Source organism: Amphibalanus amphitrite, unplaced genomic scaffold (assembly GCF_019059575.1).
Source record: "Amphibalanus amphitrite isolate SeventyFive unplaced genomic scaffold, NRLGWU_Aamphi_draft 000061F_arrow, whole genome shotgun sequence".
Taxonomy (NCBI): Eukaryota; Metazoa; Arthropoda; class Thecostraca; order Balanomorpha; family Balanidae; genus Amphibalanus; species Amphibalanus amphitrite.
The window spans coordinates 837,744-863,268 of record NW_024881557.1 but is presented as its reverse complement, the minus strand read 5'-3'; the positions used below and the strand labels follow the sequence as shown (position 1 = coordinate 863,268).

At 52.3% G+C, this 25,525-nt stretch overlaps 1 protein-coding gene across 2 annotated transcripts in view; it reads right to left on the bottom strand.

The window, feature by feature from the left end:
* LOC122378556 (diacylglycerol kinase eta-like) overlaps positions 1-25,525 on the bottom strand; it is a 46,123-nt gene that overhangs the window by 2,520 nt on the left and 18,078 nt on the right. Inside the window, exons 9-25 of one of the 2 annotated variants that reach the window (XM_043359758.1) lie at positions 25,337-25,467; positions 19,474-19,642; positions 16,777-16,879; positions 15,516-15,661; positions 13,610-13,759; positions 11,946-12,327; positions 10,625-10,927; positions 9,943-10,327; positions 8,232-8,360; positions 6,758-6,871; positions 3,338-3,440; positions 2,905-3,079; positions 2,568-2,668; positions 2,153-2,340; positions 1,690-1,796; positions 1,343-1,476; positions 246-393 (exon numbers count right to left, since the gene is read on the bottom strand). In XM_043359758.1, the coding sequence (XP_043215693.1) occupies positions 246-393; positions 1,343-1,476; positions 1,690-1,796; positions 2,153-2,340; positions 2,568-2,668; positions 2,905-3,079; positions 3,338-3,440; positions 6,758-6,871; positions 8,232-8,360; positions 9,943-10,327; positions 10,625-10,927; positions 11,946-12,327; positions 13,610-13,759; positions 15,516-15,661; positions 16,777-16,879; positions 19,474-19,642; positions 25,337-25,467 (2,968 nt within the window). The remainder of the gene's footprint in view (positions 1-245; positions 394-1,342; positions 1,477-1,689; positions 1,797-2,152; positions 2,341-2,567; positions 2,669-2,904; positions 3,080-3,337; positions 3,441-6,757; positions 6,872-8,231; positions 8,361-9,942; positions 10,328-10,624; positions 10,928-11,945; positions 12,328-13,609; positions 13,760-15,515; positions 15,662-16,776; positions 16,880-19,473; positions 19,643-25,336; positions 25,468-25,525) is intronic. The other variant, XM_043359759.1, reaches the window with a different exon arrangement.

Below are 25,525 nucleotides of genomic sequence, written 5' to 3'. Positions count from 1 at the left end.
AGGTCAGTCATAGGATAATCAGAAAACCGCGGCAGCTGACACGACACATTAGTATTTGCCCCAATAAATTGTATAATGAGTCTCACATCATGAGTGCAACAAGACCTGACTCGGTGCACCTAATAGATGATACCTGATGCCTTCAATACTCCCCTAATTCTGTAAAATCTCAGCCAGTTCCCATTCCTCCCTCTCCAGACTACATCGGGCCAGCCAGAGCCCCGCTCCCCATCCTAATTCCGTACCAGTTCGGCGAGAGGCGGCGCTCCGGTGCCGGAGGAGCCCGCTGCCGGCGCCAGTCTCTCTAGGACGGCCGTGGTCTGTCCGACCGCCTGCTGGAGCTCCCGACCGCCCGGCAGACCGCCGTAACGCTTCATAAACAGCTTACTGGTCCTGGGGGCAGGGGAGAGGGGTGGTTAAATACGTGCAAACAGGACGCCGAAGGACAAGCGAGATGAACGGACGCAAAAGCCGCCATCCCCGATTAGCTAACTTCTACTGGATTTTATTTTACGACAGTTGGGCACCAAGTCATCTATTCGGTGATCGCGTCAAAGTTAATGACCACAAAGTTGCCTTCATTTATCACGTTAGACCGTACAAGGTGTTATTAACCAACGACACCCACCAGCCAGACCCACCCGCTTAGGTACGGACCCCTTCCTCTCCCTGACATCCTAACCATGAACAAACCCCATCACCATGTTCCAAAGACCGACCGGACAAAGTCGGATCCCTTGCCCTCCTCCGATCCAACCCGACAAAGTAGGGACTCAACGCTCCCTTCTCAACGGAACATTAGCTCCGCACTTCTTTGCTTCATACTTCACGACGGTCCAGACGAAATTCACCGTTCCATGCTTCTATCCTCAGGATACTGAAATCCTTCTCCTCCACACCGCCACCCCACTCCGGGCTGGACAGGCAACTTTATCTCATGCGGGCTGCTCCCTTGGAGCGGCACCGCTGCTCCCGAGGGAGCGCACCCCGTAGCCGGGTGCAGTGAGTGCCTTGGGGCTGGGTGGCCTGTCTTCGGACGGGCTCAGCCCCGGCGACTCACTAGGGTGCCTGCTCAGACCAATGTCTCCCCCTATATCCTATCATCCTCCCGGCTCTGAAATGGTCTTACTGGACCGAAAGGGCCTAACCCAACAAAACAAACAAACAAACAAACAAACAAACAAACAAACAAACAAACAAACAAACAAACAAACAAACAAAAGACGAAATTCGACCCTTTCTCCTTCTCGAAGCCATTATGGCAAAGCACGATGTCACTCATGTTCCTTCTCGACCCCAGCATAAGCCCCCACAATCCATATCCTCCTCCTCTCCGACGAACCTGACGAAGTGCAGCGATGACTCGATGAGCTCCCGCAGCAGAATCTGCTCGTCGTCGGTCAGCGAGGCGCTCAGGGTGACCGACTGGCGCCGCTGCTGCTTCTCCTGCCAGGTGCGCAGAGAGGCCTCCAGACTCTGGTGGTGGGCGGGACGGGAGTCAGACGGGGGTGGTGCACTGCATATTGGGGCGGACTAGACTTAGCGTCAGCAAATGCATTATAATTATATTTAAATTATGAATATAAAACTAACTGAGTCTTTTATTTCGAAATCAACCCTCATGAAGCAACAGGCAGAACTGTCAGTGATTCATGACGACGTAGCAATTTTACACGATTCTTCACGTACCCTATTTCTGGCGAGCATCTGCACCCGGTTTTTGTGGGTGATTTTGATGACGCCCGGCTGCTGCACCCAGGCCTCCCCGTCCACCTCCACGGGCACCTCCTCGTCACCTGTGGGGCAGACGGCCGACAGCACATCGTTAGCAAAGGCACAAGCATCTGTGAGTTTGCGAATGGGGGACAGTTAAACACCCGGCCAGGGATATCGCCACATACGAAGCTGAAAAAAACTCATTATTCAAGAGCTCATTAACTCAGATATCACACTTTCGTCTAGGAGGCATGGATCGCTAACGGTAAGCTTATGCAAGCTTTATTTACACGCCGAGACATTTCTTATCCAACTCCCAGCCCAAAATAACGAAGCTCGCGGATCAAATCTGCACTACCTAGCATTTGTTACCGCTGCTGTACCGACCTCCACACACGACCCCACATACCTAGCGCCTCCCCTCGCGTCCACTAACCGAGTATGGTGATTTTGACGGTCTGACACTGGGCGATCCGGTGATGCTGCAGGTTGATGATACGACTGGCGGCCATCTGAACGGTACCAAACACCGCCACCACCTCTAGGATGCGGTCGTCGAAACTGGGCAACAGGAAACAATCCTCGTCGCGCCGGCGGCCCCAGAAGTTGGTGCCGCCCATGAAACTGACGAGCGGGGGGGGGGAGGTAAGTGGGGCCAGTCGACGAGATTGAAATTACGTCAATGATAATTAATAACATGTACAAATATGATACGTCCGTGAGAAAAAAGTATTCAACCGTTCCATGGAACACACAGCTGCTAAGAATGGACATTGGCGACATCAAACCAGCAGGTCGATTGAACACACCCCGTCATGGGCGGGGCCAAATCCAGGGCTACGTCAGCTCACCTGGGAATGTTGAGCACCACGATTCCCTGCAGCGACGGCAGCGGGATGACGTGGCCGTCACACTCCAGCTTCACACGCTGCTCCAGGTTCTTGTAGGTTTTCTGTCGCGGATACACGCAAATTAGACAAGCTCCAATTCATACAATGCGTGACAAAAACACGACACAAAATGAAGACGAGCCGGGTCACGACTCAGGAGAGTTTCCATCTGACCAACTAGTCGTCAGCCAAACAGCCGAGTAATTTCAAATAACGCAAGCAGCAAAGGTCTTAATGAGACATTAAATAATCAGTAACCACGCAACTAAATGCATTTGCTTCTTGAAGCAGCCCTCACCTGTATCAGTTCCTTGCTGCCGAGCACGCCGTACCACATGAAGTTCTTGGTGCGGCTCCGGCACTTCTGAGGGTTGCCCTCGCGCTTGTTGTGGAAGTCCAGCGAGATCTTGGCGTCAATGCCGATCCCGAAGTAGTTGTTCATGACGCCCTTCTCCTCGAAGCCGTTGCTGTACCTGCCATCGGTGTTGGAGAGATTGAGGAAAAAAGAACGGGTCAGAATGGGTCGAAGTCTCGGAGGGAAAAACGTTCGATTTGTCGATCCAAGTAATTTCATCACCATAAAGATTAGACTAGAGCGAGGAGGCGACGTTACTGTCGCTAACATTACAGCCATGCCCTGAACGCAATCTGGCTGGCACTTGGGCCTACAACCTTACCAGCGAACAGCTACCAGACACCCATGTCACAGCCCCTTCTGCCGTCCCACTCACAGTGTGTGCTGCATGGCGACCAGCGGACTGGCGGCGGCACACAGGGCGTCAGCGTGGGCCATCAGTACGTTCTGGATCAGGCCGCCGCCGGAGCTGGAGACATCTGGTGGCCAAACGGGAAAACAGCCGTCAGCCGGCTGCGTGAAGGCACAGACTCGCGGTAATTAGTCATCAGGAACTGTGACAGCGTAAACATATTTCATCGGCCTCGAAAAAAGCTCGTTAGAGGTATAAGTAACCGAGTCAGTGATTGCTTACACCCGGGTTACGGGTAGGACCAGTGAGCGCCCAGGCATCCCGCAAAAAAGCAACACACGCGGCAGAGGCCCGCCGGAAACCGGGTGTTCGGCACGATATTGCCCGAAGAGAGATGATATGGTCAATAAGTGATCGTGAATCAAATTTTAACGTGGCGTGATTACAGTCACCACTCCGGTTTCTTGTCAACGTACGATGACAAGACACCGGAAAGATCCACGACTGAATTAGAGAGTGTGGTTTAAATGGACATGACCCCTCGTGCAGAACACCCGATATGCAGCGGGTAAGTTTAGCCAGCACTGCATCGGAAAATGAAGCATAAAACTGGCACTGAAAGCAGCAACATTGACGTCGCGGCTGCGAGGCGGCAGCATACAAACGATATACACAGAAAATACGCCGCCAAAAAGAACGCAGGCACTCAAGCAAGAACCAGCTTCGTCAGTTACTGATACTGTCCTGGGCTAAGAACGAGCAACACAACGGGGACACGAAAACAGGTCATATACATACATCATCGACTAATGTTGCATTGTGAAGACATCAGATGCTCGAAAGGCATGGTGAACTTCGACTTCGATACTGTGTACCATACAACGGTTCACTTGCGAAAACAAAAACAACCCATAGTAAGGCAGAACCTTAAAAAGGCTGACCGGGACACATTCATAAAACGTCCTAAATGCCCAACCGAAAAAAGGCATAAAATGGAACATGCTTCCTATTACATACAAAATAATCCGATACCAAACGACCATGACATGCAAAAGTTCTGAAACAGGCAGTAATCGGTCATGAATAATCGAAGGAAATTTACAGGGTGTCCGGAAATTATTTTCCCCTTGTTCATTCAGCTATAATCCCACCGTGCACTTTAACCCGCGCCCTGGTGGGGTCTGTTTATAACGCGACCTGGTGGGGGGGGGGGGGGCTATTTTTTGCCCCCCCCCTCGTATCTCCGAAACTACTGGACGGATCCGCAAAATTCAAACGGCGTTCGAAAGGCCTGTCAAATTTGTCGAAGGAAACCAAATTTCATTGACCTCGGGGTCACCGATGACGTCACAGGTCAGGTCAAAGATGAAATGTTTCACCGTTCACGGGTCATCTAGGGAATGCGCTATAACACCGAAGAAAACGCATTTTGTCGAGAATCAGCGATAGGGCGTCAGTTGCCTAGTACATATATTGCTATAAGAGGTCACTGACATTACCAGGTCAGGTCACAGGTCAGGTCACCAAGGGTCACAGGTCACATGAACCTAAGTTTAGGTACTAAGGTTGTGCGATGCATGTTTTATGGCCAATTTTTCATTTCCAACTCAATGGTGTTGGTTATAAGACTATCAGGTACGGCTTAGGTCACTTTCTGGTGGAGGTCAGGTCAAGGTCAGGTCAAAAAAGGTCAAATTTCAAAGTTGATATTTTTGCATAAAATGGGTATTGATTCGATGCAGCTCGTCACGGGGAGTCTAATGGTGGTCTTTGTTTTGCGCTACGAGGTCTAGAATTGCAAAAAATTGAGTTTGAAAATTTGACGTCATCAATTTTGAACAGTTTTTTCGCTGTAACTTGGCCAAAAAAGAGGTATTGATCTCAAATTTGGTATGTAGATAGAAGGCGGTAAGGACTATCACATATATTCCGTTTTTTTTTTTCGAAATTCAAAAAACTTTTTGGATTTTTCGGCTATTATAATCAAAAAATCTATTTTTTGATTTTTGGGGGTCAAAATCCAAAAATTTAAAAAATCCGAGATAGCAGTTTTGTAGCCCTGTCAATTCTACAGCTTTTATGTTTATATCGTTTTTCTGTATTTGCAAAGCTATAGGCCTGACAGCTCTTCCCGCGAAACCCTTTTTTGGGTCGAAAACGGCAGAACATGACGTCACTCTGACGTCATTTCCGGCCAACCTATCATAGCCTTTGGAAAAATGTTTGGTCACAATGTGTAAAATTGATGTCCGGGAGGGTACTGAAAGTTTGGTGACGATCGGCGCAGCGGTTCTGGAGATATATTGAAAAGTCTGGAGGGGGGGCAAAAAATAGCCCCCCCCCCACCAGGGCGCGGGTTAAGAACTGTTGAAAATTTGCTATGACCGTGCCTCAGGCTATCCACAGCTGTCCGTTAGTCACATGACCTAACCCAGTCACCTGACCTTGACACTTGCGAGGCGCCAGGGGCCAGCCTTTGGCAGGCGTAACTCGCACCTGAACGTGGTGTCTACTATGACGAAAGAAACTCTTTGACATAGCGTCATCGCGCTGAAGTTATGGTGAAGACTGGAATGAAGTAGGAAGTCAAATCAAATCCTCTGTCCTAATCCCAGTCGAAAACCTATGGGGAATCATGAACGAGGAGCTCAGCAAGATTGAACCAGCTCCCACAGAAAACAGACTTTAGTGGAACCTGTGAAAGGTGTGGCTGAACATCAGCGCGGATACTCTGGACATCTTGATCTGTGGAATGCCAAAGCGGATGAGGGAATGGGTAGGACAGGGCAGGGGATAAATCGGTAAGTAAACCATGATCCGGGGTTCTTTGTTTATTAATTATGGCGGCGAGCTGATGGAGGGGCAAATAATTTCCGGACACCCTGTAGGCATGATGAAAAAGAACCACGACAATGAAACAACCCACGTCACTTACAGAGGTCATGTCAACACTTTGACGTGAATAATCAACAGGCTCGTACGGTTTAAATAAACAAAAGCAAGCCTAACGACAGCAGACAGCAAGCAGGTTTCGAACAAACGTATCGAAACCGAGCGATATACAACAATGACACTAAAAAGGTTGAATATTTCTTCTCTGAAGGCACATACGTCACAAATACGCCATATACAAGACACGAATCATCAGGAACATCGAGCCAAAAACACCAAGATCATCTCAAATGCCATCTGATAGCACAACCAAAAGTCAGCGCCCGCTAGCCGCGAGCGTTATTCCCAGCACAACACACAAGCAGCCGCTCGGGGTATCGGGGCGGGCAGCAGAGAGAAAGAGAGAAACACCAAAGCAGAGCGGTCAGCGAGGGGCGCACCGCCGGCCGCGGAGGCGGGGTGGACGCGGCGGCACCCAGCTGGGTGCGGCGGCAGCGCTACCGTCACAGGCTCCGCCAGCAGCGGGCGGAGCAGCAGTTAGCGGTGACTCACTGGGCCAGGCCGGCAGGCAGACCAGCGGGTTGATGATGGGCGTGCGCCGGTGGTGGTCGGGCGAGGCCCCGGCGGCGGCCGGCGGGGCCGGCGGCTCCAGCGGCGCCGCCGCGACTGCAGACAGCGGCAGTCAGCTGACACGGCGCGCGGCCACACCCGGCCGCTGGCGCCGAGCGGGCACACACGGAGCGACCAAAGGACGCCAGACGGAGACACGGGAAACCACCAAAGGACGCTGAACGGTGAACAGTCACCGGACATAGACGCGGGGAGTGACTGAAGCTCACCAGACGGTCAGCGCACAGAGACACGGGGAGCAACCGACAGACGTCAGACACTGAGAGCGACCGACGGACGCTGAACGGTCACTGGACATAGACACGAGGAGCGACCAACAGGCACCAGACGGTCACCAAACAGACGTGAACCAGCGGAACGATGTTGGGCGGTCGGCAATGAGCATAGACATGTACCAATTGATGGACGCAGCACATGGGGGCCGGGAGGGGCGAAGCAACAAGCTTTTCTGATGGTCATAACCAACAGGAACAAACACAGCTACAAATGTACTGAGCCCGTGGAGGGAGGCAGTGAAGTCGACACACTCGACACCCGTAAAGGGGAATCGATGTGACGTCAGAGGTACAGACGGTACAGGTAATAATCTTCCTTCTGTAAGCAGCTTCAACAATGCAACACTGAATGGAACACACTAGGATGCAATAAGCTCGTAAGTTTGATGGAGAGTCTCTCCATCATAAGAAGCTTCAGCAACGCGATTATGAATTATGGTGCATACTAGAAATGATGCAAGCTCACCAGGTTAAAAGGGAATTTTGATGAAAGGGGAGGACATAATTTAAGCTCTGGCGAGCTGCGGTCTAATAGCAGCCTTTGATGTTATCTAGCGACGGAGGATGATTACCGCACCGGCAGTACACAGCTGGGAGAAGGCTGGGCATCCCCACTGTCCCATTTCCCGGACAGATCAACAACACGACGCAACAAACGGATATAGGCCAACAAAATACATTGCCTGCCGGAACATCCTGAAATCGAGTCAGAAACAACGTCAATAACCACCGAAGCTTTGAACAGCACAACGCACCTTTGACGCACCTAAAAGGTCCGATTTAGACAGCGCTCCAGACGTTATGTCCAGCACAGACAGTTTAATCCCACAGCTCAACGTCAGTCGAACTCACAGAGACGCGACTCGACAGGCCAACGCACTCACACGAACGACCACCGACCCCAACAAAAAGCCGGGGATTTAAGCCAAAAATTCCACTGTGCAACACAGACACAGGCAGCGACTCAGGCAGCGCACTGAAGCGCAGCCTGCCAAGACACGCTGCCAGCGGCGCGGACCAGCGCAGCAGAGACAGAGCTCAGCACGGGCCAGCGCGGCGCGGCACAGACAGAGCTCGGCGCGGCGCGGCGCACGAAGCGGACGTGACGCCGTCGGGCTCACCTGGCTCCGCGACGGCCGTCGTCCCGCTGAAGTCGGTGCTGTCGCCGTCTCCGTCCAGCCGCTCCAGCTCGGCGGCGTGTTTCGCCATCAGCGGCGGGGTGTCGGCACAGCTCGACTCCCCGCTGCCGTCTGTGGAGAGGTCGGGGGTACGGTCAGCGGTTAGAGGTCAGCGGTCAGCGGTCAGCGGTCAGAGGTCAGCGGTCAGCGGTCAGAGGCCAACAAACAGTCAGGGCAAGGTAAACGGTCAGGGTCACGGCCAGTCAGCAGTTACCAGGGTCAAGGGCGGTTACGAACGACAAAGGTGAGCAGCAAATGGCAACATCCAGACGGGTCAAAAGCAATTTCGCTCTATTCTATTTCTGCATTTCTAGCCGTATGTCTGAATAGCGCACGGTGCGAATCATTCTAGAATCTAGACAGACCACTCCCTTCGCACCGCCTTCCGTCGGCACCGATCGCGGCAGAGTTATGGTGAAGTCCGGCACCCACACACGACATGTAATGAAATTCCGCGCCGCAGCCGCCCTCCGATTGAGAAATGCGCTCTGCCGCGCGGCGGCCGGTGAGCCGGTTTCGTCACACTCCATTCTGGCGCGCTCTGAAGGCGCGGTATTTCAGACTGACGCCTTGCCTCAGCCAGAATAGGACGTGGTAAATGCTGTACCGCAACACAACGACGCCATCCAATGTTGGGATTCCGGGATGATTGCGGTGGCAATAAAATAAATACACAAACGCAATTGAAATATTCAACTATGCTGGTCCCTATGCATTTGCTATTGCGGGCGTTGAAACGAAATGCCTACGTCAGACTGCTTCAGTATAGCGCAGATAAAGTCCGCAGCTGGTTTGTTGTAGTGCCAGAGGGATATGTAAAACTCGCCCATATAAATAACTTCTCAACATCTCACAGCCCGGGAAACTGGTGTCGCCCGGGGGCAGCCGTCCAATATACCGACCGGACGACGCTGTCCATACGCCGACGGTCTTATCAGTCCCACAAACAGAGGTATCCTCGCGGGACTGCCGCCACTGAGCTGCCACTGGCCGGTCCAATCTACAGCGTCGAGTCATTTGCATAGGCCATTACACAGGCGAACGGCCGGGAAGGTAGGTAGGCGGTGATAGACCACTCAGAGGTGAAACGGACGGAAAGGCAAGGTGGTGAGGTCTGCTTTGTAACCGGGGACTGCGCTGCTTCAGTATGTACATTGTACGGCCGGATCCGAGCATTAGTGCATTTCCTTTGTACTCATCTAAGCATGAAAGAACGGAAACAGGACTTAAACAATCTAATTTGGTTTCAGCCGTCAGTTCCTTAGCCTTACAGGTGTTTTCTTACCAGCAGGATCTTACAACCACAAACACGAACTTTGAAAAGTTGACATGGCATAGTAATGAATCTCCGGCAACTTTGGCAACGCATCAACTTTTCCACCCTCCCGTACTAGCATCAGCTGATACGACGCCAGAGCGTCACAAACTTCGGAAAGTCTCAGCGTGAGCGATGCCCCCCAAGGAAGCCCGGAGAACAGTCGCAGAACCACCAACCAATGGGTCGAGGTGTACCAGCCAGCAAGCTGCACCCAAACACAGATTACCATTTGGCGGAGCGGGCACTTCTCCCTTCCTGCCGTCTGTGCTTAAGGTCTGAGCCATCTCCAGTTCCCCTATCCAGCCAGCCCCTCCGTGCACAGAAGGCCCAACTCACCTCTGACCGATTTCTGCTCCACCAGCAGCGGCTCGTCGTCGTCGAATCCATCCAGCAGGCTATCGGCCGACGAGTTGATCCTCAGCTGGACAGTATCAGAGCCGAGCAGGCCCGTTAGCTCCCTCCCCGGCTCCGGCTCCGGCTCCGCGCTGGAGTCACGCTCGCCGCTCGGCTCCCGCTCGCCCTCGCCGATAGTCTCCCGCTCGCCCTCGCCGCTCGCCGGCCCCTGCTCGCCGACCGGCTCGACGTCTCCCTCGGACGGCCGGCGTCCGTCGGCGAACGGCGTCGGAGCGGGGATGTCGGGCAGAGGTTCCAGCTCACTGGGTGTCTCGCCGCGCACCGCCGGCAGCGGACTGATGGACAGCGGGTTCGGCGGCGACGGCGTCTGTGAAACGGATAGAGGTCAGAGCTGGACACATGTTCGAGTAAATAGTTAATTATAGCGTTAGGCTAGGTCAGGTTAGGTTATAGCGTTTAGCGGGCTCATACAGACGAACAGCGCAATCCACTCGTAATTCACTGACTATCTGGACCCAATTGACGGCAAGTCCACAAGCTGTCCAACTGAGCAATGTCTCGGGGTGGGCTATAATCGCCAGTTGGCTCAGAGGGCGATTCTCATCCTACTGTACTATTGCGAACATTGCCCCTTCCCTTCAACAGCCTCTAACCTTCGCCTTACCTTATCCCCGTCACCATGTCCGGCCCCGGCGCTGGCCGCGAACAGCTGCGATATCTCCTCGCTGGGCCTCCTCTCGACGGGCGCGTGGGTGGGCAGCGGCGAGTCCTCGGGCGAGGCCGGCTCGACGGCCAGCTCTGGGACCGTGCACGCCGGGGCGGCGGTGCTGCCGGCCAGCAGAGGTGACGGCTGGCGCACGGTCCAGGGCGGCGCGCCGCCGGCCGGCCACGGCCGCACCGGGAACGAGGTGGTCATCGAGCCGGCCATCCGGTACGGCGAGGCCATCGGCGACGGCGACGGCTCCACCTGTGCCACGCACGGAGAACGGCAAGGTTACGCGGGGACACGGGACGGTCAATGCGGCATGGGACGGTCACACGAGGGACCAAGACGGCCGTATGGCATTAGGGTGATCACATGGGGACATGGCGGTTACACGATGACGGGACGGCTGAACGGTGACGAGACGGACCCAAAAGAGAAAGGACGGTCACATGTGGTACGGAACGCAATGAGTTGCAAGGGGCCCCAGCTAGTCACACAGCTGCGACAGGGTCGGTTATACGGACATGGTAAGGCTACCGAATCGGTAACTGTAGCAGCCAGTACAAGGACTGACGCAATGTTGACAAGGGGCGTAGTTGCTCAAAACTAACTAAAAAGCACACTATCGCAATGCAAGAAAACTTGAAAGTGAAAAAGAAAAACTAGAAAATTGCATTCGCATAGCCTCATCTTCATTTTACGCTAATGTGCCGTTCGGTCAACGTCCAGTCACCGTTGGGTTAATCCCCGTTCCGCTGGCAGAGGTTATTTACCTATCCTCGTTAGCGCATGGTCACGAAAATACACCCTCGCACCGATAGGAGGAACAAATTTACCTGACCTAATTGTGGGCCGCAGCGTACGCGACTAGCGCAACGTGTGAGCAGAAATAGGCGAGCAGCGCACACGAGCGGTGAAAATTGATTGTTGAACACACCCGTTGAACGCGCCGAATATAAACGATAAAAGCGAGACCGGAGCTACAGAAATAGACAATCGGCACGCAAGACACGCGCATCGCATCTCCTTTATATAATCGGGAGCGCATCTCGCTGTGCCGTATTTACCCAAAACCATAAGCAAAACCCAACAAATCGCTACAAGAATAGTAACAACTGTCTTCTCTGTGTCACCAATGCCCAGACACGCAGCTCGCTCCCTCCCCCCCCCCGCATCTTCCACCCCACGCATGTCATAGTTACCTACCTCCCAAGCATCTCTCCTCTCCCTCCCACATATCCCATTTCCCCTCCCCCTCCCCGCGCGTTCCGTCCCTCACCTGCCATTCCGCCGTCTCCGTCTCCGTCTTTGTCTCCGTTTCTGCCTCGGCAGCCGCCGTGGCCGCGCCGGCCGCCGCCGTCCGCTCGTCGATGGTGTGCTCAGCGTGTGCCATTATCTCACGGATAGCCTTCTTCAGACTGTTGGCTCGCAGCATCAGTGTGTCTCGCGGTACGAACGCAGCAGGAGCGGGCGCGGGCGCGGTGCGCGCCCGGCGGCCGGCGCTCGCGGGGGGCACGGTTGGTTCCTCCTCCTTCAGAGCGGCCATTAGCAGTGAGAGCTTCTCGTTGAGGACCTCACACTTGCGTCCGACGGCGGGCGTGGAGTCGCCAGTCGAGCTGCCCACCCGAGCGATCAGGTCTCGCACGGTCTCACACAGCACACTGGGAATGACACACAGATGAGGTGACGTAGGCGGAGCAGTCCCAGCCAGCTGGGCACGGAACGTCGGGGACAGACAGCTGTTACTCACGGGTCAATTGGTCAATGGTTCTGACCTTGGTCAACACTGGCCCCATTGACCTCAAGCAATCTCACAGCGTTGAGTTCAGGATATAAAATACAATCGTAGTGCCATTTCTGGTGGCATATACGATATCTAGGATGATCTAGGATGCCTTAGCTTACATTGCTTGTCAATGGAGCTTGTAATACACTCATACCTTCCATATTGGAAATAATGGAACTCAGTGCGACAGACTAACTGACGCTGGTATACGCTTCAAGCCCTGACTGCCGCTTATACCGGACAAAACACACCTCATCACCGGCAGGCTGTCACAAAAATAGTCCAGCATCCATTCACAAATAGGACGCCCGGTAAGGGGCCTCGGGTTCCGGCAGCTACCACTATTACTGATCCTGACGCGGTGGAGGGGACATCTCCGGCACCTGATACCGGCCGACGGACGGCGGCGCACCATCACAACGCGTAATGGGGCTACTGAGCCGATACACAATCCGTCCGGGAAACAGGGACACGATGGCAGCACTCGGGATACGACAGCGCGCCACTCGGCATCAGGTCACGAGGCCAGTCTCTGGCGAGGCGTATGTCTTCACAGGGGGACTTACATAACCAGGCCAGGTTGGATGAGAATGCGGGTACCGCGCGGGAGATTCTCAGATGCGGGCGCTTTCAACTGAAGACGTGTCACCCGCAGTGCTCTGTCTGAATGGTAAGCAGCAGATGCTGCGCCGGGCTGGGATGAAAGCCCCCGGGCGAGGGGCTCTTTAGGTCGGGAACGCCATCCAACTGAGATGTGAGTTCGGTGCTGGGAGAAACGGGGAATGAGTGATCCCGTCAGTGAGTTACCACGTGGTAGGTGCTGCAAAGGCGATAGTAATTTAGTAATGGGATACTGAAAAAGCTGAGAAAGAACGTGAGTATTTTGTGAGAGAAAATGGCCAGCCGGGTGAGCAGGTGTGAATGACCTTGCGAGTGAGTGAAAAAGTGCTTGAGTGAGTAAATGAATGAATAATTGATTGATTGATTGATTGATTGATTGAGTGAGTGAAAGAGTGCATGCGTACGTGAGCGAGTGAGTGAGTGAGTGAGTGAGTGAGTGAATGAGTGAGTGAGTGAGTTTATGAACCGGTAAGTGAATGCTTAATGAGTGTATGAACCAGTAAGTGTGAGTGAGTGTTCAGCGCCCAACTCCCCACCTGGCGGCCTGCAGCAGCTCCGGGTGCCTCTCCGAGTGCAGCAGACGCGCCAGCTGGTCGCTGACCGACTCTTCATAGGCGGCAATGGCGTCCGCGGACGGGACGGCCGCCTGCAGACGCACCGTGGTACTCATCGCACTGATACTCCACCTGCGGAGGCATGGCGCGGGGAGGGTCAGACGGTCGAATGACAGTACGTATGCGATGAACCTGTGTTTTGTAAGAAGGTAGTCAATAGTCATATTACTAACTCCCACTTTAGAACTATTGCAAACTCATTTACAGACTGGTGTTTGATTCATCTGTGATTGAATCGATTGGATTGAATCAAACAAAATTTGTTGAATCAAAAAGGTATGATTCACCGTCAGGATTGTTTGATTCAGAAGTCATGATTGAATCAAACGCATTGGGAATCAGGGTTGATTGAATCAAAAAAATTAATGATTCATGAACTTCAAAAAAAAAAAATGAAGTGAACGAACATAGTTCATTTTCAACAAATATTAACACTACTGCCATTACATGACAACAAAAAGAACACAACAAATACAATACTGTAATTAATGTTTATGTTTTTCGGAGTTGTTCAAGAGGATAAGTACAAATATTACATTTATTCAGATATTTCGGTACTCGTTGTGGTACCTTCATCGGTGAAATGGCGCACAAAGTTTCGGTTCGTAGTTCGACAATCACATACAATACAAAACACGCGACAACGTCATCTAAAAACCTACACTTTAAATATGCCTGAGAAGACCTAATTACCTAAACCTAATTTAGCACCAAGCATAATACCAACATCACCAACATCTGGTAAATTGCCTGTAATATGCTTGGTGCTAAATTAGGTTTAGGTAATTAGGTCTTCTCAGGCATATTTAAAGTGTAGGTTTTTAGATGACGTTGTCGCGTGTTTTGTATTGTATGTGATTGTCGAACTACGAACCGAAACTTTGTGCGCCATTTCACCGATGAAGGTACCACAACGAGTACCGAAATATCTGAATAAATGTAATATTTGTACTTATCCTCTTGAACAACTCCGAAAAACATAAACATTAATTACATATAGTCCTGAGGAAAAGTTTTTTAATCATGACACTCAAGTCATATCTCAAATACAATACTATCCCTGATGTTTTGTATATTTTATTTTTTAATTGAATCAAAAAAGAATCATTCAAAAAAAAATTTGGCTGAATCAAACGTGAATCATTTCTTTTATTGTTTTTTGATTCTCTGAATCAAAAGGAATCGATTTACCAAATTTTTTGAAGGAATCAAACGGTGACTGAATCAAACAAAAATCAAATGAATCAATGATTGAATCGATCCAAAAAAGTCAAAAACCAGTCTACTCATTTAACGACTCCAGCCTGTACAATTAGAAATAGAACGACTGCTCTCCAATTCAAAGACAAGACACTGAAACGTCTATTTACCGGAACATTTGGCAGAGAAGTTGTAAAGCGCCTTGGCTGACACAATAGTTTGCGCCCGTGTTTATCACGGGAATTGGCAGAGGAAGGATTTACACGGAGCTGCGTTTACACCGGGGACGAGCACAAATACACCCGCAGTCGCAAACAAACCAGCCGTGTCCGCCGCGCGGCCCCAGCAGCACCTCACCGGGGCGGCGTCTGACGTCACTGTCTGACGTCACACACACTCATACAGGTCAGCCGGTCACGAGAGAGGAGACGGCTCCGCAGCATAGAGACAGTGCCTAATGTGCTCAGTTACCTGATGACCCCAATGTCATCCCGTCTAAACAAATGACAGGCTGGCTGAGTCACGTCATACAGTCCATTCATCATCGGTGCTTACGCGCAACACTTTCCTATGATGTCAACAAAGTCCGGAGGAGCCCCCATCCCCACACACCCCTCTTTATACTCACCTGTCGAGCATCTTGATGGTGGCGCACTCGTACTTTTCCAGCATGTGCGCCAGGTTGGCGTCGTCGTCACAGGCGCTGCCCCAGCCCAGCACGCGAGCCAGGTCGTTACCGGTGCCCAGCGGCAGCACACCGACCTGACACTGACGCTGCGGACATTGAGGGGAGATTCAGAGTGGGGGAGAGACGGATGGGGAGGGGGTCTGCGCGGGAGAAACGGAGTGTAGGGAGGTCTGGACACGGACGTTACTTCTGTTTGTTTGTTGGGGGTTAGGGGCGCGCCGACTGCGAGGTCATTTTGCGCCCAACGGACGTTACTTCAGGCACAGACGGCCAGGGTCACAGATCATGAACGTGGGACACCTAACCTCCTACTCAACATGCCTTCAAAGTGCCCTTCGCATCACACTTTAGAAGGAGTCCTCAGCCCGCCTGGCCGTGCGGTACCAGTCTGGTTTCGTCCGGAGCGGGACGATCAATGTCTGCGGAGCGTAACTATCGCCTCCCACCGCCGTACAGGCGCCCGTGCATAATTCCGGTGGTGACGAATGGAGCCCAGTCAAGGCGACGATTATCCGGGGCCATGCAGCGCCCCGGCAGCGGCACATATTACCGCCGTAACGTCGGCCGTGTGACACACTAAGAGGTCACAGTGCTGAGCGGAAACGGAGCGGCTGGGTAATATTGGCTACAGAGAACAAGCCTCTGTTCGCTGGGGTACAGGACATTCTGAGGAAAACGGTACACGGGAGAAGGTGCTGAATGAGAAGTTGTCATCTAGCGTGGTACTAAACAGAACGTTCGAGTCGCGTTTAGCACGAGCCGTAAAAAACACGGTGGTTGGCTTAAACTAAACTGAGCCTCTACTCTAATCAAGCATATTTCTTCAGCTGAAAACATCTGGAGCTTATTTGGTTGAAGCGTCCTGAATGCTCCTTTGAAAAGCCCTTGAAAACTCTAGATCCCTACCTGGAAGCCATCAAAATTAATTGACCTTATTAGGGTAAAGGTCGAGGGAAAGGCCCGCGGCACAAACAGGGGCATATAAACAACTCACTTAAAGATCAATGAGTTTATCAAAGGAGGTCCCAAAAATATTCCCTCAAAATTCAATGCATTGGACCATTTCTGGCGAATTCCGGCTCTACAATTATATGCGATAACGATTAGCATATCCACTACGCAGCTCCAAGACGGCTAGTGACTGCGGCAGGGCATGTGGGTAGGGAAAGTCGACAAGACTACGAGCTACGGGGTTACTCACGTGCATGTCCAGTTTATCGATGTGTGACAGCACCCAGCTGACGGAGCCGTCGCCGCCGCACACAAGTATTCGGAACTGGTCAAACTTCTTGAACAGCCGCAGCCTGCCGACACGGGGGCGGCGTGACGTCACACGGAATACCCCTGAGCCAGACAGCTGCATAGTGTATACCACGGGCAGCTCAGGCGCTCAGCGAGCACGCATTGTTGGACATGAATGATACAGGTATACTGCGGAAGGAAAACATGACCTACAAGCGATCAAAGAGCGACGAGTACACAGGCTGCGGAACTAACACAGCCACGAGTGAAGTCACTGGGATATGAATCGTGGGGACATGTTGGAAAGGAAAACATGGTCTTATTCCAAAATCCGTTTAATATCCTGATCATAATCTTCATTGTGACATGAAAGGTGTGGAAAGGACCACCGCAGCAGCCCGATATTACCAGGTCAGCCGTAATTTCGTCTTCAGCCGATCACAAAGTGTCACGCGCCGCCGCATTGTGGAGAGCTCATTCTGAGTCGAGTTGACCTTTGCAGAGCACCCTCTGGCCGCCTCATTATAGCTCTAGCACCGCTCTTACTCTCAGCTGCCGCGGTGCGAGGCTGGTGTTGGGCTGCCATCGACCCGGCAGGTCGAACAGGCCGCCGGAGCTGGTATGAACTTCCAGCGGCCTGTTTTTGCCTTCATCCGTCGTCGAGGGTGACCCGGAACGGGACATAGGTATCTGTGACCGGACGGCTCAACTCCGCACCTCCGTTTCCCCTCCCCGGCCACATCCGCTCCGTCGCCTTCCGGCGCCACCGACCAGCACTTCCGCTGTGACATTTGGACAGGGTGGCCTTTGGAGCGGCGCTGACAACTCCGGCCGGTCGCGCGGGCGATGACTGCTGATGAGGAGGTGGCGGTAAAACACCGGGGGAGGGGGGGATCAAACCGCGGCCTGGTAACTCTGAATGCCACAAGCTCCTCTTTCAAAAGTTCCATAAAACCGCATTACATACACGTCATCTACATGCATCATTTATACAGAGCTTAAAGACGCCACTCAATTTAAAACATCCACGACTGAGGGTGTCTCTGGTGCGATACATAAATACGCCACATTTTAGCCTGTATCGTCCGTAACTGTGAGTGACGCCGTTGTCGGCCGACCCGGATCCGCTGTAAATAGGCGATGCGGGCGCCGCCGCGCCGTCAGTGAGCCCGTGAGTCACATCTCAGGGACCGGGCTGGTCGGTCGGGTCGGCCGTCAGCCGTCACCTCATCCCTCGGCCGCGGCCGGCCGGGAGCCCGGCTAAACAACCCCACTGTGCGGGATACGGGCCGGTTAGCGCAGAGCTGACGCCAGAGGCAGGCGGGTCGAACAGACAGGTGGGCGCGCTCCCCACGGGAGGGGCAACGTGCTTTCACAGAGGAGGCGCCAGGCGCTGTGTATACAATTAGCCGAGCTGCCGACGTGGCATAGCGCGTCGACAGGCTGAGCGGTCCGCCCCCTACCTCGCTTCGTTCAGTTTGGAGGTTCCGTCGCATCGCCTCATTCTATCCTACCCCATTCCGTCTCGTCCTTCCGTCACATCCTGTTCCGTCCTGTCTCCTTCCACCCCATTCTTCCGTTCTGTCCGACACATGCTAGAACGTCACATTTCTTAGCAGTCCAGTGGGCGCAGACAGCAGGACGGACGACGCCGGATTCACGGGCCGCTGAACCCATACGACGCACAACCTCGTCACATCTGACATTATTGACAGCCCTGCGCAGAAAGACATGAGCTTTACTATTAGACACAGACAATAGCTGACATACGCCAAGCACAGTTACTCTCCGATCACCAAATATGAGAAAAAGAACGTCGCACTACGTTGTTCTCAGAACCTTGTCCTGGCCCCATCAGTTCCGAAGACAGAGAAGTGACAGCTACGTCGCAGATGCACACACAGAATGTCTGTAGGGTCAGTACCCGTGATGGTGCGTGGCAATTTGTTCCATAGTTAGCACCGCTACTCCGCCGCCGCACTGCATCAGTCACTCGGCTGCGTTGTAACCGGCGGAATTATACTACCTCGTATAGCGTGGCGGATAGAGCACAAACTAAAAGAGCGTCCACGCCTACCCAATCATCGCACTGTATATCCGCCTGCGTAGGTCTGGCACCACACAGAGCAGAAATTATGCCCCCATTCCACATACGTGGGTACCGGAGCTGCTCAGATTGCCAATTGGGACTTAAGAGCGCACCGAACAGAGCAGCAATACTGTGCACCGGGATGTTGTCACTACCAACCAAACACAATTGAATTGACCTGCTAATTGTTACATGGGTAGCAGTTTCTTGCGCGATAATTAGGAGATCTACACAAAGAATCAGTTCATTAATACGTAACGCGATCCGGCATCACTGACGTCACTCTGTATAATATTATGATTATAGTGCCCTGTGTTCCATATCATGTTTATATAAAGGTACGCCATTACAACGCTGGCTTCCTGCCTGAGAACAAATTAAGTTGGAATGACGGGTTTCAGATTACTGCAAGAAACCCGTGACGTCACACCACGCAATGTCACTGACAGAACGACTGACCAACTGACTAACACTCACTCACTCACTCACTCTCACTCACTCACTCACTCACTCACTCACTCACTCACTCACTCACTCACTCACTCACTCACTCACCCACTCACTCACCCGAGTGCGGGGCCGCTGTTCATCAGATCAAACACCTGGGCCGGGTTGAGCAGCTGCTTGAACCGGCGCAGGAACTTGATGCCCTGGTGGTCGCCCGACTTTGAGTTGACAAACACAAGTAAAGGCGAGCAGCCGAGCGGCCGGGCAGCCTCCCAGCTATCGTCCGCACCTGTGGAGAGTGGTAAGGAAAGGTTACTGGCTGCTATAAGACAACCACCCACCAAGACGTCAGCATCAGATGGTATCAGACCACTGCGGCGCCCGAGTCATACTTCGCCCGCGAGGCTGGTCGAATCCCTCCCCACGCGTCTCGACCCTCCCCGGGATGTTGAGTGTTGACACATCTTCCAATATCTCCACGAGCGGCGGCCGATTGATTATTGATATTTGAATGGCGGTGCCGGCGGCGGCCGGTCGCGCGCTTCCCCACAAACATGTGACGGGCGAAATTGTCAGAGATTGGTGTTTTCGGTGGCACACCATATGGTGGCTTTTCGGTCGATGGTGGCTGGGAGTTTCGATGGTGCTAGTTTAAAATGTCAATAAATCATTACTTATATTAGTTACAAATTGAAAGTAGCGTTTGGCTTATGAAAATTAATAAAGCTGTATTTAAAAGTAGTTATTTTGCAGACTGACCAGGACCAAGCCAGTGGGACGTTACATTTGCGCAGAGACAGCTACCATCTACCATCGAATCGTAAGCAGGTAATAGCGGCTACGTGAGGGCCCATCGGCAATTCCCTGGACCATTAAGCTTGCCAACCTATTCAACTAATTTATTCTCTAATTTGCTGCTATCGCGGATGCCTGCAGCTAAGTTAATAGCAGCCTGTTCCTCAGACTCGCTTCGATATGCATGAAGGCTGAACTTCTGCCGAGCCAAGCGACTTCGTCCAAAGGCCGTTCAAATATGTAAAAGGCTTAAATGGGGACGAACTGAGATCGTAATCGAACCTCGAAGACGCTTTTTACTGACAAATATATATTTCCGAAATGACTAGTAAGAGTGGCGGATGAAAGCACAACGTTGCCAAGACAAATAGCACATTCAAAAGTTCTATTCAACCTTTAAAACCCAGTCGTTGTAAACCAGACGATATAAATGAAACTTAATTTTAATATGAAATGAAAGCAGGGAAGCAATGACGGCAGCAAAGCAATCATTTGCGTCGTTAACAAAGAGAAACTTGGAAACTATTCTCTAAATAAGTACAAACTATTCACTCAACTCAAGTCGTAGGAAAACATACGATGCTAATAGCTAGAGCAGCCTGGCCTGCCTATAACTGGTACATTTTCGCATAAATCAACAATCCCCGGCGTCTCCAACGCATTTATATTTGCACGCCGCGGCGGTTTCGCGCACGGCAAATTGTTCAACGTTCGATTGGTTACCGTTTCAGGCTTCAGCGCAGCAGCCGGGGGGGGGGGGGGGGGGCGGCGTTCCCCGGGGGTGCAGTGCGCATTTCAGAGCAGCAAATACCGGTGCAAGGGGCAGGCGCCGCGCCTGTTTAGTGTTTATTTATTTGTGATGGCACAGTTTGAGAACAGTCTTTCTCTTATCATAAGAGAAAGACTGTTCAGTCTTATCGGTAGGTAGGAGAGAGTTGAGAGCCGAAAATTCCCCGTATCGCTGCGATGTAACCTTGGAAAACAACGCGGCATTCATACCGAGCGATGAAGGGTGAGGCCACTTTGCTATTCTCACTCTAACTCGAGTACAGTCACCAGCACTTGCTACTAATCACCTCGTTTTTGTTCAGTAGTTTGAAGACCGATCAATTCTCAGTCGGGCAAGATACGTCGAACGATCCGTTTGGTCCTCCGATTTTCGAATATCTAACTTGTTTTTGTATATTCGAAGCATTTTGGGATGGAGAGCCAAAAAACTTCTTTTCTGCCCTAAAGTGTGCCCCAAGAACTCGTAGAGCCTAGTCCCGCCTCTGATCCACAGACCACTAGTGCCATCTCTTGTCAGCCGAACAAGCCGCAGAAGTAAATAATGTCACGTGACCTTTGCACACGCTACAATTACTACGCAGCTCTAGTGGGGGAAGCGGGGCGGAGGCGTGGAGGGGGACGCGATCGGTCGGCTGGGGTCAGGTCGCCGAGGTCAGAGGTCATCCGCCGGAGGGTGTTTGAGCGGTTGGGCCGTGTGGGCTGGGGCCTGCGCAGTGGAGAGCGCCTGGACCTGTCTGGAAACAAGCCCTACAGCGCTGTGACAGTCGAGAATATTGTGAGGAAAGAGAGAGAGAGGGAGAGGGAGAGGGAGAGAGAGAGAAAGAGAGGAGAGAGAGGGAGAGAGAGAGAAAGAGAGAGGGAGAGAGAGAGAGAAAGAGAGAGAGATAGAGGGAGAGAGGGAGAGCGAGAGAGAGAGAGAGAGCAAGAGAGAGAGAGAGAGAGCGAGCGAGAGAGAGAGAGCGAGAGCGAGATGGCGAGAGAGAGCGAGAGAGAGCGAGAGTGAGAGCAAGAGAGAGAGATGGCGAGAGAGAGCGAGAGAGAGAGAGAGAGAGAGAGAGAGAAAGAGAGAGAGGGAGAGGGAGAGGGAGAGAGAGGGAGAGAGAGAGAGAGAGAGAGAGAGAGAGAGAGAGAGAGAGAGAGAGAGAGAGAGAGAGAGAGAGAGAGAGAGAGAGAGAGAGAGAGAGAGAGAGAGCTAAGAGAGACAGAAAAGGAAAACCAGAGAGGGTAAAATGAGATAGAGGGCAATGGGTAAATAAATCAGTGAGAGGGAGCGAGAGAGGAAATATTTAGTTTTGTCAGCTTGTTTCACATGTAAAACGTAAATTTGCTTTTCATCATTACAGCTTCGGATTGGAAATTAAATCTTAGCATCCTTATGATAAACCCACGTTGACGGGATGCAGTAGCGGCGGAACACTTTCAAGTGGGGGGGGGGGGGGGGCACTGCCGACTTTGGGTCCTATTATTTTCATGCAACGCTCATAGGGCTATAGTTGAAATGCAAAAATCAAAGGGGGCACGGGGTGTCCTTCCCGTTCCGCCGCCTATGACGGGATGGGGACGCTTTTATGGTCGTCGTTGGGAGCTCGGCACTAATGGGGTCTGGGGATGATGTTGAAGGTTTCGCAAATGTTTCATAAAAGAGATGCTATTTTTTGCACAACCTATTAAACATTTTTTTACGTTTGCTATGGAAATGTTAGGCCCAGTTCATTCAAGTTCGGGTCCACGACTCCACAGCTTACAACAGGAGCTAGATAGCATAACAATTAACCCGCGCCGTGTTGGTGGCATGAACTTTCCGTCGAGTGCTGGGGGGGGGGGGGCGTTTCACGCCCCTCCGTCTAACTCGGCTCCTGGGCTACGTAGCGACACGCGGTAAGCGGCAATCGAAAGAACGTCAAAAATAAGGAGGAAAACACTCGGTCATTTTAAGGTCAGGGCAAAGGTCAGGTCACCAGGATTCATCAAAGGTCAAATTTTGTTGATTTCAACGATATTGAACACCCGACGGCTAACTCGGTAACCAATAGAGCTACAGCGCCGCAGAAAAGCGCATTCGATAGCTCTCTTAACGCTGTTTCGCCGACATGTCCTCAAATTTGACCTCAGATCAACGGTTTAGCCCCCAGAGGGCACCGCTCTGATTGATCTCAAATTTGACCTCGGATCAACGGTGTTTTTACCGCTCTAGCACGTCTCTGTCAAAAGTAAAAAAATGCTGAAGACCTTTTATGTCCTAAAATGACCTCAGGGGCACACACAGGGGGCACAGGTGCGATTTTCCGATTCAGTGTGTCATGTTTACCTATGGACCGATGTTAGATTGGGTGTAGAACGAAATTCGTCCAAAAGAGGCGCATTTCAATTTTCTCCCATTGACTTATACCTAATGGAGCAGTTGCAAAATTGACGTGACCTTAGGTCACATGAGTGTTCAGCTCCTTTTGTGGTCCATCACAGCGGGCTTGTATGTCATTTGTCAACTAAAATCGAATTAAAAACTTTTTATTTGGTCTGGCTACCTCGCCAACTTCTTAACTGGATCGTTTAGTAGCTTTTGATTGGGCACTGCCCACGTTGTCTGTCTAGATTTTCGTGTCATAGACACTGTCTATGACACGAGAAGAGGCTGCTGACATCGTTTGTCGCGGTTGGATAATACCAATCCACGTCCCAGTGGCTGCTCGATCGCACTTTCCCTGGCCCACCTCTCCCACCAGGCTAGACTTTGCCCGGCACAGCCGTCGCCTCAGTGCCTCGGGCGGTGACCCGTTCAAAGGGGCTCACAATTCGTATGGTGCCGTGACTCTCAAACCAATACAGAACAGTGAAACGCAAAGGCTCACTTTCCATATAAGGCGAACGGCTGATTCTGGCGCCGGGGCTTCATTCATGCTAAGGCGCCCAATCACAGCGCCGCATTTCAGTTAGTGTCGGGTGCAAAAGCTACTATGCTCCGCCCCTCCATCACGTGACCCTGCCCTCACGTGGCCTCAGTCACGTGGTGTTTCCACTTCTTGGCGCATGGCGGCGCTAGTCTCGCAGGGGCGGTGGTAGCTTGCTCCCCCGCCGTCCGGGGGTGATGGGTAGCAACTGCTGGTGACTGTACGTACTTAGCAGATGAAGCCCGCATGGCCGGTGGCCCCATCAGTTACTCAAATGTGAGCCCATTCCCTTATCGGCTGATCTAGTGCTGTCCTATCACTCTTTGAAATAGCATTGCATGTGTTCTGCATATAACTCGTAATGATGGAAACGAGAGCTTCACTTCATTTGAAGCAATATCACCGGTAAACACCGGGATCTCTGAACGTTTTTTTTTCAACATCTTCCCACGCATATACGCAACACATCATACCCGGGACTGACGAAATACCACGTGTCACCCGTCGGCACTTCACTTTCAACACATCCTGTAGCGAGTGTGAGCCATTCGTCAGGAACTACACCATAGTGGGTGGAACCATTCGTCAGATACTACTGCGCGTGTCTCCCGGCGTTCCGTCCGCCTCTACTAGCGCTGTATCGGCCCTCGATAACTGAGTTTCGTTCGGCCTTTCTCCGCTATAGCAGTGGGACCACGTGTGCCGTCCCAGGGGAACCCTCGGGCGCCGGCAGCGCGATCGGTAAAGTGCGGCGGGACGGGGCAGGCCATCGACCGAGTGCCGCGGTCACAGCGACCTAGCTGAGCGATACGCTGTCCGACCCGACGCAGTCACTTGTGAGGAGACTGGTGACCAGTGTCGGCCTCGAAATGTAGTTTATGTAGCTGAAAAACTGGGATGTGACTGGAACATAGAGGACGGGAAGTGGCGTACACCACGTATGGGAATAAGTATGAGAATGTGAGTGCTGATGTTTGTCCAGTGGTGTGTTTTGGATTGTTTATGATGGGCGAGTGGTCAGCGAAAGTGAATAAAATGCTCGGGATGGGAACTCCACCGACCAAGGACGGACAAAATTGCCTGAGAGACTGGCGACACGTCTGAGAGCGCCAGTACAGCCCGTTCCCGCGGTCCGACCAAACGGTGGCCCACCCACCCACCAACCACTGCGCTCGGTATGCGTCCAGGCACCACCAATCGCCTCAATCAGATCAGGTGGCTGACGTCAGCTGTCGCCAATCACCGCGCTCCGGTGAGCGGTCCTCTGTCAACACCGGCGGCCGACAATGGACCCCGACAAATGGGAGCAATCACGCCGCCGTCCTTATCATTCACCATAAATCACACACCGCAGGAAAACATCGACACGAAAAAAAAATACGTTCTCCCTGAAATACCAAAATACGGACAGTCCCACGGTAAATTATGACAAACGGATGTTTTACAGAGCAGCAGGTTGCTGGTTAGCAGTAACCTATTTTGAGAAGAGAAAGACGATGGCTGGGACTCACCTATGCTGTGTAGCGCGATCGGCGGCACCACAGACACCTTGCAGACTCCGAGAGGACAGAGCGCCGGCACGGTGGCTCGGCAGGCCGCGTGCACGGTGCCCTTACACCAGAGACACCGCCAGTCCTGCAGCCTGAAACACAACGGCACGTCTGTCAGCTCCGGACAACTTCAACAGACAGCACTATTCA